The 16,206-nt window shown below is 55.4% G+C and overlaps 1 protein-coding gene across 7 annotated transcripts in view; it reads right to left on the bottom strand.

Moving 5' to 3' along the window:
- Positions 1-16,206, bottom strand: part of LTBP2 (latent transforming growth factor beta binding protein 2) — a 109,348-nt gene that overhangs the window by 14,330 nt on the left and 78,812 nt on the right. For 6 of the 7 annotated variants that reach the window (XR_015133999.1, XM_086319669.1, XM_086319671.1 and 3 more), the window contains 7 exons: positions 15,445-15,464; positions 14,953-14,992; positions 13,919-14,032; positions 11,353-11,481; positions 10,486-10,614; positions 5,485-5,604; positions 525-644 (listed from right to left, as the gene is read on the bottom strand). Coding sequence is in view for 6 of the 7 variants with exons in the window: in XM_086319669.1 (XP_086175795.1) it covers positions 525-644; positions 5,485-5,604; positions 10,486-10,614; positions 11,353-11,481; positions 13,919-14,032; positions 14,953-14,992; positions 15,445-15,464 (672 nt within the window). In the remaining variant the exon portion in view is untranslated. Of the gene's footprint in view, positions 1-524; positions 645-5,484; positions 5,605-10,485; positions 10,615-11,352; positions 11,482-13,696; positions 13,840-13,918; positions 14,033-14,952; positions 14,993-15,444; positions 15,465-16,206 lie in introns of those variants that run through there. The other variant, XM_086319674.1, reaches the window with a different exon arrangement.

Below are 16,206 nucleotides of genomic sequence, written 5' to 3'. Positions count from 1 at the left end.
GCCCTGGGCCCTTCTTCCTGCGGGGGCTGAGGGAAAGTGCATTCCTCCTATGGCTGACATGCAACCCGCCCCCCACCCCGACCTCCAGAGAAGAGCTCCCGCCGTTCTCTTAGGCATTGGTGTTAGATGTTGCTCTTGAGGTCCAGGAGGGCAGAAGACCCCTCCTCCACACCACTGGCATCAGCCTCTTCCAAAAGACACATGGCACCTTCAGCCTACCTAGCAGAATCCAGCCACAGAAGCCTCTGGAACCTTGGGTTGTATGTAGCTCCTGGACGGATATGGCCAAGGAGCCTAAGGGTCCCCCCACCCTGGCTGATTCAGAGGGCAGAGCACCAGTAACTGAAGCACACCCACCTCATCCCCAGCGTCATCTGGAAACCCAGCTGGGTCACGAAAGACCATAGCCTCCAAGCCATTTCCCTCTGCCCATGCCTCCCCCCGCCCCCCACCACCAAGTGTGGGCTCAACCCAGGGTCCCCAGACCAAACAGCCCCCTCCGTGCCTTGGCAGGCAGCCCTCACCTACACAGCTCCCGCCCTGGCCCCTGTAGCCCTCCTCGCAGGGCAGGCAAGTGTAGGAGCCGGGGGAGTTGACGCATTTCCCATCAGGGCAGGTGCCAGGGTGACGGCATTCGTTGATATCTGCAAAAATAACAACCCCTGTCTTGGTCATCTCTGGGAACCACGGCCCATGGGCGGGCTGTGAAGGAACACATCCTTGACCCGGCCGTCGGCTGGGGAGAAGGAAGGATGTCAGTTTCTGTACAGATGGAAACCAGGAAAATGTGAGTGCTCGCTTGTGTTCCCAGCCCCACCTCCCACCCACTGTCCTGGACAAAAGAAAGACGGAAGACCTTGAGGAAGGGAGAAGCCCTGCTGCAGGAGGCTGTGCTCTCAGTAGCTTGGGGAGGGTGAGAGGGCTCGAAGTCGTGAGCTGGACTCTTGGGAAGGGCCTCCGTCTCTCCCTTATTCATTTACAAGGGGTGACGATGATGGGATTGGACGTGCTTGGCACAGAAGGCCCCAGAGACCCCAGGATAGATCCTGGCTGGGCAATGAAGGCAAAACAGGCTTCTCAGCACCCGGAAACGAGGACAAAGGATGACTCCCACAATCTTTGATGTGGCCAAGACCAGCCCTGAGGCTGGTGCAGAGTGAGGCTGATGCAGAGGCTAGGAAGGCTGCTGGAGAGGGGAATTTTCTTCCAGCTGAGAACCACGTAGGGCTCCCACACCCACTCTGGTGAGATTCAGGAAAGCCAGCCTGAAAGGATGAGTCTGAGCACCGATCAGACAAGCAGGGGGAGGGGTGAGCCATGGAGGGAGAGGAGCCAGTCCTGGGGGATGAGAACAAAGGCGCGGAAGGCGAGCTTGCTCCCGGGACGGCACACAGGGCTCTGCCCAATGAGAAGCCGGCATGCTGGGGAGTCCAGCCTCCAAGGCACCCCAGATACCTGGGCCGAGTTGGAGAGGTCGGAACCCAGGGACTGAACTCTGGGTCAGGACGGCAGGAAGATGTTCAGCTCCTCTGGCCCAGTGTGCAGGCTCCCAGTCACTCTTCACTACAGACAGACTGACTGAGCTCTGGAGGAAACAGGACAGTTCACCTTCCCTGCATGGGTAATTGTCGCCCTCCCGCAGGAAGTCCACCTGCTCATTCATGGAGATTCAGAGGCCCTACTGACTAGGAGGAAGACCTGGTCAGCACCCAGGGAGAAGAGAAAGGCAGGAGGCAGGGCCAAGGGTCAGAACACAGGCTTCCTGCAAAAGGACTCAAGGAGCAGCTGTCATGATAAAACAGGACATGGGCCGGAAGTGGAGGGTGAAAATGAATCTCCTCTGAGGTTGTTTGGTCTGCAGAAGACCGGGTCCATCAGAGCCCAGGGAACCGGTCACCTCTCACGGCCAAAACTTCATGCTACGGGTCCACATGAGGACGACATACACAGAGCAGAGGGTGTTTCAGGGGTGTGTGTGCTAGGAGATACCCAGAACTCCTGGGCAATCTCAGGGACACTGAGATAAGGCTCATCTCAGGAAAGAGGGCAGCCAAGAACCCCTAGTTGGGCTGTGGTGATACCAGGCTAAACTATTCTAGAAGCTTCTGTAAAAACAGAACTGGAGAGAACAAGGCGGAGGTGGAAGAAATGAAGGTTCTAGGGCCACCAGCTTTGGCCAGCACCCTGGCCTGCCGGTCCTGGCTGAGATACCGGAAGCAAGATGGGCAAAGCCATTGGGAATGAGCCGCAAGTCTGCTTCAGGGATGCGAGACTCGGGGATGAAGAGAAAGAGATGGAGGCAAGGATCCTCCTCTAAGACCACACCGAGGAAAAACGGAGTCTTTGGACCTCTCCTGCAGGGTCAGGCAACATCGGAAGGAGGTTAGACTTAGCGGGAGCAAAGGGCTCTGAGCTCTGCCCTGCCCCAAGGGTTCTGGGCACACCTGCGGAGGTGGTGCCGGAAGTGCGTTATGTTGGGCATTAGGAGACCTGCGGGACACATGCCGCTTCACTGAGAAGTCCAGCTCTCACTTTTTGGGTCGTGGTGGGCTTGTGCCTCCTGGTCCCTTGTGGTTGGGTGGGGCAGGAGGACTAGTGCTGGCCAGTAGCTTTGAGTGGATATCACGTGTGTAATTTATGGGCCCAAACACTTATTTATGTGCAACCCTGCAGAGTGCTCTTTCTTTCTTCCACGGACAGTGGCCACATTCAAGATGCTCTTCCTCTAGTCTGGTTCAAGGATGAGAAGATGTGGACCAGGACCCCCGGCAGACTCATGATGGATATGCGGCTTTGGTCAGATATCAAGTCTGCTATGTCCTACACGACACTAAGACTGAGGCTGGTTGTTACTGCAGCATAACCCGGCCTATCCGGGCACACTGCCACGGGCTTCCTTCCTCAGGCCAGAGCCCCAGCCAGTGATGTTCATGCTTGGGAGGTGGGGATGGAGGGGGCAGAGGGTCAGAGCAGCCCCCAGTCTCTACCTGAACCAGGTGGGCCTCTTCTAAATGGGGGCTGATATATCAGAGCCACTAGCCAAGCCATGGATGAATCCCTGTTAAAAGCACAGGCTCTGAAGTCACCAGATATCCTGAGGCTGTCCCACCAACCTTTCAGTGCCTGGACGAGAGCCAGATGTTTTTTGCCTAGTCTAGGGTTTAAATTTTAACCTAAGATTATGGTATGTTTTGGTAAAGGTTTTACCCTGGTCGTCGGGGGGCAGGCGCTGTCTGTCTTTTTTATGGCTGTATTCCTGGCCCATGGCTGGGACACAGCTGGCGCTCAAGAAACATTTGCTGACCAAAGAATGAGACCATGTGATTCACTAAAGCTTCATATCTTCTTGGCATGAGGCTGCGGGAAAGACCCCAGAAGACCCCAGGAAATAGGCACTCCAGGGACCAGCTTGCCAGCCTGCTGTCTGTATACCCGGCAGATGGTGGAGTTCTCTAACCAGCACTGCAGTCTCTGCTTGAGGAGAAGGGAAGGGTGCTGTGAGAGCACACGGTGGAGACGGTGCTCCTGCAGGGGCTGGACCCACGGGTGACTTTGGGGGTAGGTGGAGGACAGCGGGGCCCTGGCAGTCTGCAGGGGAACCTAGCCCCTCTCCGTGGGAACCCAGAGTCGCCGGACGACGGAAATACCATGGAGACTTTGGACGGGCTGCTGTCCAGACCACTCGGGCCCTTCACCAGAGACTCTGAGTTTAAGTGGAGAGAGAGTGGTTTCTTAGCTGGAGGAAGAAGAAAGAGGGAGGGGGAAATTGACCGGGCTCCCAGGGTGATGGGCCGGGGCTGTGGTTACGGGTGGAAACCTGGAGGAGCGTGCAGGCTACATTAGTCTTTCTTTCAACAGACTCAAGAGTGTCTTTCCTGGGCCAGGAACTCAGCCTGACCTCCCAGCCAAGCTGTGTGTGTCTGGGCCCTTTCCTCCGGAAGGGAAGGAGGTGATCCAGAGGCACGGGCTCGGGCACTGGGGGGAGACAAGACATGAGAGAGAATGGGCTCCCCTACTTGCGGCAGGGCTGCCTGTGCCCTTTGCATGGTTGTTCGGCAGGTTAACCAGAGCCCCTGCGATGGGCATTATGGTTTCCATCTTCAGACACTGAGACAATAAGCCAAACCCATATCTGTCTCCACCAGAGCCTGTGCCCTCAATGTGGACTGGTTAGTATAAATCTGAGACTTTAGATGTCCTTGGATTTTCCTAGTTCATTTCCTTTGGTTTTACTTTTTAATCAGGTTTCATGCCAAATGAATAATGTTGGATGCTTAAATGAGGCAATCTATTGAGTCTCTAGTCCAGCACCTGGCACATATAGCAGGCACCCATCAAATGCCAACTCCCTTCACTCTCCCTTGTCCTGGAAAATGCCAGACTGTCTGTGGTTCAGCAAGCTCATGAGGACAAGGGGAGTTGGGTCTGGTTTTGATCATAGTGGGCCTGACTTTAAAGGGGGAGGCATTGAGAGGGGAAGGTGAGATGCTGGGGATTCAGACAGGGATTTGTCTGTCCTTCACCACCTAGTGACTCTGCTTCTGTAGTAGCGGCATTGGGAAGCTGGGGTGGTCTTCCTTCACCAGACATACAGGCTCATCTCTCACCTCCAGGATCTTCTGAATCCAGGCAAGCCCTGGCCGTGGGAAGCCTGGAGGCAGAGAGGAGTCTGCACCTATCTTTGGATCAAGGGCAGGACTTCCTTCCAGAGAGAACCTTGATTTACCCTCACCCATTCTTGTCTCAGCCAGTTGGGAGCACATGACCCAGGCCTTTTGTGAGCCCTTGACACCCCAGCCTGGCAGGGAGGTGGAAGTGGCAGGGCTGCCGGGAGCTGGCATGATGGTGGCAGGTTCAAGCCAGTCTGTGAGGACATCAGTGGGCAATGTCACAGCCAACTTGTGACACTGGGAAAGGGGGCTGGGATGAGAGCTCAGTCATTCATTTTTTTCAACTAGCATGTATTGGTCCAACGCATGAACATTTGTCACGTGTCCACACACGGTCATCTAAAGATATGGTCCAGCTGACAGCCTAACAAGCTTTAGCCAGTAGATCAAGCTTGATGCCTGAGGCACCTTCCAGATATCAACCTTCCCTCTACCATGCAACTCAAGTGGTGGGCAGAGGTGCACAGAGGGGAGCCCCTGGGATCTCATGTACGCAAAGTTACTGTGCTCCCATGCTGTCAGGGCAAACAGGATGCCAAAATCCCACTAAGGGAACAGAGAGGCTCCTGAATCCCTAGACAGGTCTCTCTGTGCACAGGAGTGGGCTCAGCATCAAGGAGAACAGTCAGGCATAAGCTGGAAGGGGAGCTGGTGGTGGGCAGTGCATGGGGAGGGATAAGGAGATGATGGGGAGGGATAGGAGATGATGGGGAGGGACCAGGAGATGGTGGGGAGGGATAAGGAGATGATAGGGAGGGACAACAGATGGTGGAAGGGGACCAGGAGATGATGGGGCCGGCACCCCATTCCTTACCTTGGCAATGTCCTTTCCTGACCATGATGTAGCCCTGGTCACACTCACAGTGGTAGGAACCCTCCGTGTTGGTGCACCGGCCCCGGCTGCACACCCCTGGCTGCTCACACTCATCTATGTCTGTGAACACACAGAAAAGTCCCGAGTTGGGGCCAGCCCTGCAGGGGGTCCTGGGGCATCCCCTCAGAGGCCAAGGTCAAGGATGTGCATGATGAGGCCCAGACAGGGAAGACGTCCTTGCCAGAGCCATGAACAGCAGGGGCTCTGAGGCCAAGTCAGACTGACCTAGCTCAGGCCTCTGCAAACTCGTGAGTTTCCTTCTCGCAGGGAAGGTGGCTACTTTGGGGGCCCCTGGAGAGCCTTCCAGCTGTCTGTTCACTCCAGTGTAAGGGCTGGTCTTGAAGTCAGGTGGCAATGGATATGCCACTCTCCGAGGAGGCCACCAAAGTCCCCTCCTGACCCCAATACATCCCCCAGAGCTCTGCTCCTAGAGTTCTTAGGGGCCTTCTTAAAGGTCAGTGAAGTTGTTCAGTTGTGTCCAACTCTTTGTGACCCCATGGACTGTAGCCGACCAGGCTCCTCCATCCATGGGATTTTCCAGGCAAGAGTACTGGAGTGGGTTGCCTTTTCCTTCTCCAGGGGATCTTCCCAACCCAGGGATTGAAACCAGGTCTCCTGCATTGCAGGCAGATGCTTTACCATCTGAGCCACCAGGGAAGCCCAAAGTTAGGGATTAAAGGTTAGGGATTGGGATTCCCTGGTGATCCCTGGTGATCCAGTGGTTAGGATTTGGTCCTCTCACTGCCAGCGGCCTAGGTTCAATCCCTGGTTGGGGAGCTAAGATCCTGCAAGCTGTGTGGAGCAGCCAAAAAAAAAAAAAAAAGGTTAGGAATTAAGCAGCCAGTGAGAGACAGTATCTTAGGCAGCTGTGGATCTGTTCCTGTGGTTTCTTCTATTGTCCCAAAGCATAATGGGGCCCTATAATGGCTTGAAAGCCCAAGCCTGGTCGTGCCCTCCTCTGTTAAGGCCCTACCAGGGTTCCCTGCTGCTTAGGCTGCTTCACAAGGCCTCACCCCAGCCTTGCTGTGTTTGCCGATCCCCACTGGTCTAGCCTCTGAGCCTTCGTTCACACAAATGCCTCTGCTTGGTTTGACGGCCAGCAGAAACTTGCTCCCATTTCAAGGATGGGTTCAATTTATCAACTCTAGATGGCTCTGGCCACCCCCAATTCCCTGCCCACCACAGCCAAATTAATAGAGGACTTGTCTTTTCCCCCCACCCCCACTCCCAGCAATGGTTCAACACTTCACAGAGGCTCTGTGCAGATGAGATGAGGTCATCCAGGTGAAGGGCTTAGCACAGCACCTGCCTGGCACGAGGTAAGCACTGAATTATTATTACTGTGCTCAGTCTCCAAGTCGTGTCCAACTCTCTGCGACCCTGTGGACTGTGGCCTGTCCATGGGCTCCTCTGTCCGTGGGATTCTCCAGGCAAGAATACTGGAGTGGGTTGCCATTTCCTTCTCCAATTATTATTATTATTCCAGCACTAAACCTACTTTGTAAAACCCAAGCCCCTCTGCCGGCATGTGAGATCTCTCATGACCTGGCCCCTGCCTGGTTCTCTCACTGTGGTTCCTGCCTCCCACACACCTCCTAGCCTCAGCAGCCACATGGAACCTGCTTCTGGGCTTCTGCCTGCTCTGCCTCCTTGCCTGGAGTGGCTTCACACCCACCAGCTTGGCTGTCTCCTTTCCATCTTTCAGTGAGGCTGCCCTCGCCCTTCCAACCCACATGGCCCTTCCCAGGGTTCCCTTAGGGATGAGGAGGGATGAGTAACTGCTTCCCCGCACCCCCATGACTTCTGAGAATGTGCCTTATTATTCCCAGGCCCTTAGTGCCTAGCCCAGAACCCCCAAAGTACCTATTGCATGAGTGGGATTATAAGCATTTGTTTTCAGACAATGTTTTCATCTGAGCAATACCTCATAACACTTCAGTGCAGACTGGAGTCACTAGCAGAGGGCGTAAAGCAGGCACTCCGAGGCCCATGTCCAGAGATTCTGACCCAGTAGTACTGGGGCGGGCCTAGGAACCTGCACTTTAATAGCTCTCCAAGCAATTCTGAAATAACCGGTCCTCACTTTGGGAAGCTCTGTTCCCAGTGGAAGAGGAAAGGAAACTTGCGAAAGGACTCACTAACTGCTGGGGCCAGGATGACTGCTGGATGAATAAGGCTGGGAAAACGGACTTGTTTTATGGAGAAAAATGGAGGTGGAAAAGACTCAGTCTTAACACCCATATAAGGATGGACTCCAGATGGATTAAAACATGTTGTAAGGGACTTCCCTGGAGATCCAGCAGCTAAGACTTCGAACTCCCAAAGTGAGAGGCCGGGGTTGGGTCCCTGATCAGGGAACTAGATCCCACACACCACATCTAAGACCCAGCACAGCCAAATAAACAAAATACATAACTAACTAAATAAAAAGAACATGTCATGAAAGGCAAAACTGTAACTGTAATAAAGGAAGGTGTAGAATGTATTTGTGACTTATAGTGGGGAAGGAATTTTTACATAAATCCCTCAAAGCATAAAAATAGAGCAAAAAAGGTAAATTTCTATACACCAGAACTAAGAATTTCTGTTCAAAGAAGGATACGTGGATAAGGTCAATGGGCAGAGGACAAGAGGTAAGAATTATCATATCTAAACCCAGGCGAGTATCTGGAATATATAAGGAACTCCTAAACAGCCACAAGGAAAAACAGGAATGACCACTGAACTGAGCAAAAGATGACGACAAGCAATTTCTAGGTAAGGAAACCCAATGGCTAACATATGAAGAGATGCTCATATTTACTAGTAAAGCAAATGTTAAATATTTAATTTAAATTATTATTTAATAATAATTATTGCTCAGTCATGTCTGACTCTTTGTTACCCTATGCACTGTAGCCCACCAGGCTCCTCTGTTCATGGGATTCTCAAGGCAAAAACGCTGGAGTAGGTTGCCATTTCCTCCTCGGGGTGGGGGGAATCTTCCTGTCCCAGGAATCGAACCTGGGTCTCTGGCACTGCAGGCGGATTCTTTACCGCTGAACCATTGGGGAAGCTCAAATATTTAATAGTCATATAATTTGTTCTCGAAATTGTAGTGGTTTCTATTAATTAGATAAATTAATGAAATAATTTATAACTAAAAATATTTAAAATAAGGAGGATACTCTTTTACGAGAGCAGCAACATTTAGAAAATGAATGTTATTGGATGAGGCCTCATCAGGTGGCAGCCACGCCCTGTTGGAGAAGCTCTGAGAGCTGACCTTGAGCCTCCGGCCTCCTCCCCCAGCTGGCAGGCTGGCAGAGACATCCAGACACCCGGGCTGGCACGCGGCAGGACCCATTGTCTGGGTCAGACCTGGTGACACCCTTCCATGCAGCAGCCACTGCCTGTCCCGGGCCAGCACCTTGGGCTGGGCCTGCAGGGAGCAGTGCCTCCGGCCCACAGCACTTGCCAAGGCTGCAAAGCCCACCAGAGAAGCCCCTTAGCCCCCAGGCCTCTGCCCTCGATAACTCCAGGCTGTTCTGAGCACTGCTGCCTGAGGCACCTCCCTGAGAGCCGGCTGACCGCACCGCTGCCCTCTGCTCACAGACCTCTGCTGGCTGCCACTGTCTGTGGGACGGCGACCAAGCACTTCAGCCTGGCGCTCAAGACACTCAGCAAACTGGCGTGGGTTCCCGCCACTTCCTCCACATACCGGGCGCTCCCATCACTCTGGATTTATCGTTATTCCCAGAGCGCGCCAGGCTTGTTCATGGCTCTGCCCTCTGCAAAAACGCTTCCCTTCCCCTGAAATACCCTCAGCTTCCTCTTTTCCTTCACCGTGTGTCTGTGTGTGTGTGTGTGTGTGTCTGTGTGTGTCTGTGTGTGAGGGAGGGTGTTGGAAGCAAACCGTGCTTTGGGGCCAGGTCGATTTTGATTCTGCTTCCAGCTCAGCCACGGCTCTAGGTGTGAGGTCTCTGGGTGTTTCAATTCACCTCTCTGAGCCTCAGTTTGTTAAACTGTGAAATGGGGATAAGGGTTTCTACTGCATGGGGTTGGGTGGGATGATGTGCGTCACAAAATAAAGGGCTCTCGATGGCTCTGGCACATGAGAACAGCTCATTAAATGGTAGCTGTTATTATTCTGGCCCCACTCAAACATTCCTGTGGGAAACCTTCGCACTTTCTTCCATGGAACCAGTGTGTCTTCATTCCACAGTGCCAGAGTCCACGCCTTACTCACTGCAGTACTCACACGGCTCCTGGGCCAGAACCAGAAACGTGAGTCCTGAGAACAGCAGGGCCATTCTCCAGGTGAAGGATTCCGACTGGGTTATGAGTCTTGCGGCACTGCTTGGAAACCACTGCATCCTATTCTCTGTAAACTCATTAGTTAAAATGTAAGTGGAGTGTTTCACATGTGGTATAAATGCTGCATATTAAAGGGCCTTTTTTGGAGGTGTCTTTGTCCAGCGACCCCACGCAGAGCTTCCCAGGGAAGCTTAAAGCTTGTAGGCATCTCCCAGCAAAGGCGCCCTGCTCCCCAGACTGCCCGGAGTTCCAGTTGGTGTCCTCACAGGTCACCCTCTGTACCCAATAGGAAAGAAACTCCTTGTCACTCAGAATTTGGGGACCTGGCTGCTCGTCTTCATCTCTAGCCATGTCCCCAGGTTTCCCCTCATACTCTCGGCTCCCGTCACAGTTCCTTGGAGTGGTGGTGAATATTTTGCTGCCTTTCAGATTCACACCCCTCCATCTGGTCTCAGCAACCTCAGCCTCAGTGTAGGCTGCTTCCTCCCAGGTCCAAGTCTGAGCCCTGGTCTCGGTTCCTGCGGTCCCCCCATTCCCCACACTGCAGCGCTGTAACTAGGTGCTGCGGATGCCTGGATCCTCCTCCACCCAAACACCACCTGTGGGGTCCTGTACCCTCCAAGGGGCAAGGGCAGCTCAGCTTACCTTGGCATTCCTGTGTGGCCCCCGAGGTGGCCAGCTTGTAGCCAGGGTAGCAGAAGCAGGAGTAGGAGCCCACACGGTTGACACAGCGTCCCCTTCCTTTGCAGGGGTCCCTCAGACACTCATTGTCATCTGAGCAGAGGGAGATGGGGAGGGCAGTCAGGGGGGCCCTTCTCTGGGTAGCTGTGAGCCACTTGCCATGCTAAGGGCTGGATAGGGGATGGTGCTATGGGGCAAGGAGGGATTGAGGGAGCAGAGGAGACTGGGGAGACGAAAAATCTCTGACCCTGGGGACCTTGAAGTCCATCCATTGGCTCATTCAGGAACCAAGGGCCTGGGGCAGTGGCCCTGCACCCCCTCTCTGCCCCGTGTCCCCCTTCCCGGGGGCCCGTGATCATTTCCTTTCTCCTTCAAGGCACAGGAGATGTGTCTCCCTTGTATAAAATACTGGGGGAGTGGGTCAGGCCCACACTGGATGATTTATGTGTTGTGCCTCCAAACTTCTTTGCCAGGGATAGCCGTGGTGGAGACAGCAGGTCAGGCTTCAGTCTGCTATGCAGACAGCGAGATGACCAGTCTGAGGGATGGGTTGATCTCAGAGCCAAGGGCACCAAGTAAAAGGTGTTCTTTTTCTGGGCTCCAAGGCCCAGGGGTGGCTTCCCACTCTCCTGAAGACTCCTCAGATGGTCCTTCCAGAGACCAGCCTCCCCAAGGTTAAGGTTAGCTTTGTCCACAGGGACTGTGGCTCCTCTGCCCATCAACCACACAGCACTGCTTGGACTTTTGGTTGCCTTGGCCTCTGGACTGGCCCCCAGCCCTGCCCCCACCCACCCCAGCCACCGAGCGAGCCCCGGCCGCCCGCGTGGACACCTGTGCAGTAAGCGTGGCTGGGGTGCAGCCGGTAGCCGGGGCTGCAGATGCATCTGTATCCATCCGGGAGGTTCACGCAGGTGCCCGGGCCACAGATGTTGGTGGCCCCAGCAGCACATCTGTCTACGCCTGTGGGAGACAGCGCAGCTGAGGCTGTGGCGGGGTGGGGACGGGTGAGAGCAGTGGACTAGGATGGGGGAGGGTGGGGGCAGGGCACACGAGCACAGGAGCCTCACCCCAGCCTTGGCTGGGCCCTACCACATCCACGTATAGCGAGGCATTGTAGAAGACCCCATGCACGGCCCCTCTTCCCAGGGACCCGAGTCCTACCAGGATGGAGCGTGCAGTAGCGCATCCTTCTGACTGAGACCCAGGGGTTCCAGTAACCTGTGTCCTACATCCCAGCAAAGGGCTTCCGCTCCTGAGGCCCCCAGGCTGACCTCACCCTGAATACAGGGTCAGTTCTCACCAAGAGTGAGGGCTTCCCTCCCCTGGTACACCTTGCCCAGTTTCTCCCAGACAGGCAGACAGATCTGGTGAGTAGGGTCTTGGGAAAACTGCCAGGTGATGAGGGTAGAGGTGGGCTGGGGCCAGCTAAGCAGGACCTTGAATGCCACATTGAGACAAGCTGGTAAGAAAGGGGATCATGGGAGTTGGGGTACAATCAGAGCCATCTCAGGAAGACTACATCTCTCATATAACGCCTCGATCAGAAAGGCAGGAAGGTGGCAGATGGACTGGGGTGGGAGGGGAAGCACAGGGGCCCCTAGAAACCCGCCAAAATGAATTAAACAAGGCCTGCCCTAGGTGGTGGTAATGGGGTAGAAAGTGGGAAGCAGATACTGAATTCAGAAACAGTTTGGAGACTCACCAGGACTCAGGGCTGAGGCTGCATGGAGGGCAGAGATTATAGCTCGTTTGAACCTGTGTCCCTAACACTAGAAGTGTACCCGGCACTTAAAACATGCCGAATGAACAGATGACTGAATGAACGAGAGAGGCTTTCACGGTAAGTCTTAGGCCGAAGCCTACACACCCAGGGTCCCCGCCCGGCCCCACAGCACTGAGGAAACCCCTGGAGACCCCAGGGAATGGGCCGGGATGGGCCTGTGTTGGTGCATAACAGGGCTTCACAGTGTTTGCAAGGTTGAACAGAACTGAATGCCCACACTGGCCTGTGTGTGAGGCTACCCTGCCCCTGGCCTGGCTCGGAATTTGTGTCAGCCTGGGGACTCAGGAGGACCCCTAGCCAGGAGCTACATGTCCTCCCCAAGGGTTAAGGCTGGGGATGGCGAGGGGCGAAGGGACCAGGAGAGAGGTTCTGGACTGTGTGTGTGTGCGGCGTTGTGTCCTCACAAAGCTGACGCCCCAGCTCTGCCCTGAACCCAGCTCATCTTGCCTGCTGAGTGGTAGGGGGCCTAGGACACTCCCTGGAGCAGTGCACTGAGCCCAGAGAAGAGGGGTCCTGGTGGGGGACAGCGGGGACATCCCGGTTCAGGCCTAGGAAGGCCAAACTCCCAGCCCAATCACTCTCTGGACTGTTGCCTCAACCGGCAGGGTCTCTCCCTTTGCTGAAGGACATACCCCTCACCCCAAGGTGACCTCAGTCTATGAGGTTAAAAGCAGCAAGGCCCTGATGAGGGCACTCATGGGGGTACACATGTGAGCACACACGTGAGCGGACACACACGAGCACACATGTACATGTGAGCACACACATGTGAGAACACACACGAGTACATACACATGTGAGTGCACACACATGAGCACAAGCACACATATGTGGGCACACACACGAGCACATACATACATGTGAGCACACACGAGCACATACACATACGTGAACACACGTGAGCACATACACACGTGAGTGCACACATGAGCACAAGCGCACACACGTGGGCACAAATGCATGAGCACACACGTGAGCACATACACACACACGAGCACACACACGAGCACATACGCATATGTGAACACACACGCATACGTGAGCACACACACACACACGTGAGCACACACGTGAGCAGGGAGCAGCTGTGCCAGCACCGGCCCTGCTTCTCTGGAACCAAGTCCCCAGACAAAGAGGCTTTGAGGAGGGTGCATTCCAGAGCAAGGTGGGTATGCCAGGGCTCTCCCCCGCACCACACCCCCTCACCGCGGCAGCGGCCAGAGCCGGGGACACAAGCTCCCAGGCAGCCAAACAACTTTAGACATAGAACCACTTTCCCTCCTGAAAGTCGGCCCTCCCCATGGGCGGGAGACTGCCCGCCACCAGGGCACTCAGCCAACTCGGAGTCAACAGCCTGGAAGAGTCGGGATCCTGGAGGCCCCACGGGCGCCCCTTCCTGGAGAGGGTCCCCCGGGGTTCTCCTGGAAGGCGAACTCTCCCTTCTCTTTCTCCTTCCTGGCTTGACTGGTGCTCCAGACGGGACTCCTCCGGTCACTAGGGCACCCCGTGCCCTCTGTGGGATGCAGCCAGGGGTGCTGACCCCGGCAGGACTCCACTGAGCACTGTGCATCTTGGGGGAGAGCTGGGAGCACCTTGAGGGGCTGCTGCACGTACCTGAGGGCGCTGGGGTCACCAGCACATTGGTGGGAGCAGTCACTTGTGCTTCTTCCCTGGCCTCCGGGATCCCCTGTTCAGGCACTGATGGTGTTGGTGTTCCCAGGGCACCTCCTGTGGAGGGAAGAGGGGTTGGGGTGCAAGTGGGCCTTGGCCCCTGGGCTGCCCACTTTCCTACCTCCTGGACAGCATTCCCTCCAGAGATGCCAGGCAGCGCCCTTCCCTCCCCTCTGCCGTCAGTTTCCTAGAACAAGGGCTGGAGCCTGGGCAGGTCATCCCCTCTGCCTCCTAGTCTCCTGAAACTCCACTTGGCTCCAAAAAGTCAGAGACTCTAAGAGCGCATCTAGTCTCACCCTCCACTTTGCAGGGGAGGAGGCGGAGGCTTGCGGGAACAGCCACTCTTCCACAGCTGCTAGCTTCTTGGAGACAAGCCGAAGCCCAGGCCTACTTCAGCTTTCTCCTTCTGCTTGCAAAACACTTTAGAGTTACAGAGCTCTGCCTCAAACACCAACATCTCACCTGCCTTAAGAGGCAGCAGGGCAGGCATTCGTGTCCACCTCACAGCAGAGGAAGCTGAAGCTGACTTCTGAACAGTGCCCTGTTCCCAGCCAGACAGCTGGGCTCTTTGGAGCTCTAATCATCTCCTGATAGGCTCTGCAAAGCTCTAACAATCTCCTGAGGGAAGGCAGGCCTGGGAGCAGGGCCCTCTGGACCTGACCTGCCCCCACTTCAGCCAGCTCTTCCTCTTTGGTTTCTTTTATTCCTCTGTGGTTCCTTTTGGTCTCAGCACCACAAAGGGCAGACCGAGTGCTGCAGCTGGGGAGGTATTCACAAGGCATAGCAGCGTCTTTCAGTGACCTTCTCACACCTTAGGTGTACAGAGCTCCCAGGAAAAGTGTTCACCTCTGACATCACCCGCAACCTCACCTGATCCGAGCCTCTGGCATCAGCTCAGGTGTACTATTGCTACTCCTAGTTAAAGTCTTTCCTCCCTTCCTTTTGTTTCCTGGGCGCCACTAGGAGGAGGCACTCACCTGGGACCCAGGTGGATAGCTGGGTAACACTGGTTGTCACCTGCACAGAAACGGGAGAAGGCGTCTCACTGCCTGGAGAATCCCACGGACGGAGGAGCCTGGTGGGCTACAGTCCATAGGATCACATGACTGAAGTGACTTAGCACATAGTTCTAGACCTCATGTGCTGTGATGAAAGTCTGAGCAACAGCCAGGACTAAAGGACACGTTCCTGCTCTCTTTCTGAAGGGCCCCCCCTCGCTGACCTTCTCAAATGACAGAACTTGCACTGTAGCTGCCAGAAAAACCAGAGCTGCGATTATTACTTCTTTCAGGGTACAAGTGGGTCTTGGGATCAACTCTCCCACCTTGGCTTCTCTGTTAGTAAAATCCTGCGTACACTGGATCGTTCTCCCTTCCCTCCCTCATGTGACATTGCCCTGCAGCCTCAGGGCTACCAGGTCCCGGTCTCTGCCACATTTGCCCAGCTCCTTGGTGGGATGACTCACTTACCTGGCTGGCCTGAGAGTCGCCTGGGGAGGAAAGGGGAGAGCGTGAGCTCAGGGAGGACACGTACGGCTGCCTGCTCCCGCCCCCCACGGCCAGGGCTGGTTCACTCTGTGACCTCCCTACTTTGTCCACAGCAGGCCCGGTGGCAGAGACAGCTCTGACTAGTCTTACCTGCCCCTGCCACCCTTCCAGGACTGGCCAGCCCAGATCCCAGGATCCCCGGGCTGGGGGCCTACAAGGTGGTCAGTTGGCGAGAGGACACCTCTGGCTTTCCTTGAATGCCCCTGGCGACAGGAGTCCCAGCCGCTCTGGGCCAGTCCGCACTTTTGGTCCTCACTGCAAGCCTCCTGGCCACGCAGGGTTGCTCCAGGCTCCAGGGCAAGGCAACAGTTCTGGGAAGCGGGGATTGCTCCTGGCCAGCGCCCAGTTACCACGGTGACGGGCTCTGCCTGACTGCCCTGTCGGCCTGCTCCTGGTTCGCAGAGCACTTTGTTCATCGCACAGTCCTCCCTGTTCTAACGCGCCCTTGGACTCCATGCTACCAGTAGCCCAGGTGTGCCTTCTGCATGGTTTCCCAGGGCACCTGCCAGGGCTGCCTCAAGCCCCATATCTTTCCAGCCCCATGCCTCCTGGGCCCAAGGCAGTTGAGCTGGAGCCAGTGCTCTGACTCTAAGGCCATGGGAGGGGATCTGAAGCCCCTAGATTCCCTAGGATGCCAGCACCAGCCCCAGAAGCGGTGCGGCAGGGGCAGGGGATGGAAAGGCA

This window comes from Bos grunniens, chromosome 10 (assembly GCF_055505025.1).
Source record: "Bos grunniens cultivar Pamir isolate PY7600 chromosome 10, Bosgru_T2T1.0, whole genome shotgun sequence".
Classification (NCBI taxonomy): domain Eukaryota; kingdom Metazoa; phylum Chordata; class Mammalia; order Artiodactyla; family Bovidae; genus Bos; species Bos grunniens.
This window is presented reverse-complemented; position numbering and strand designations above follow the sequence as displayed.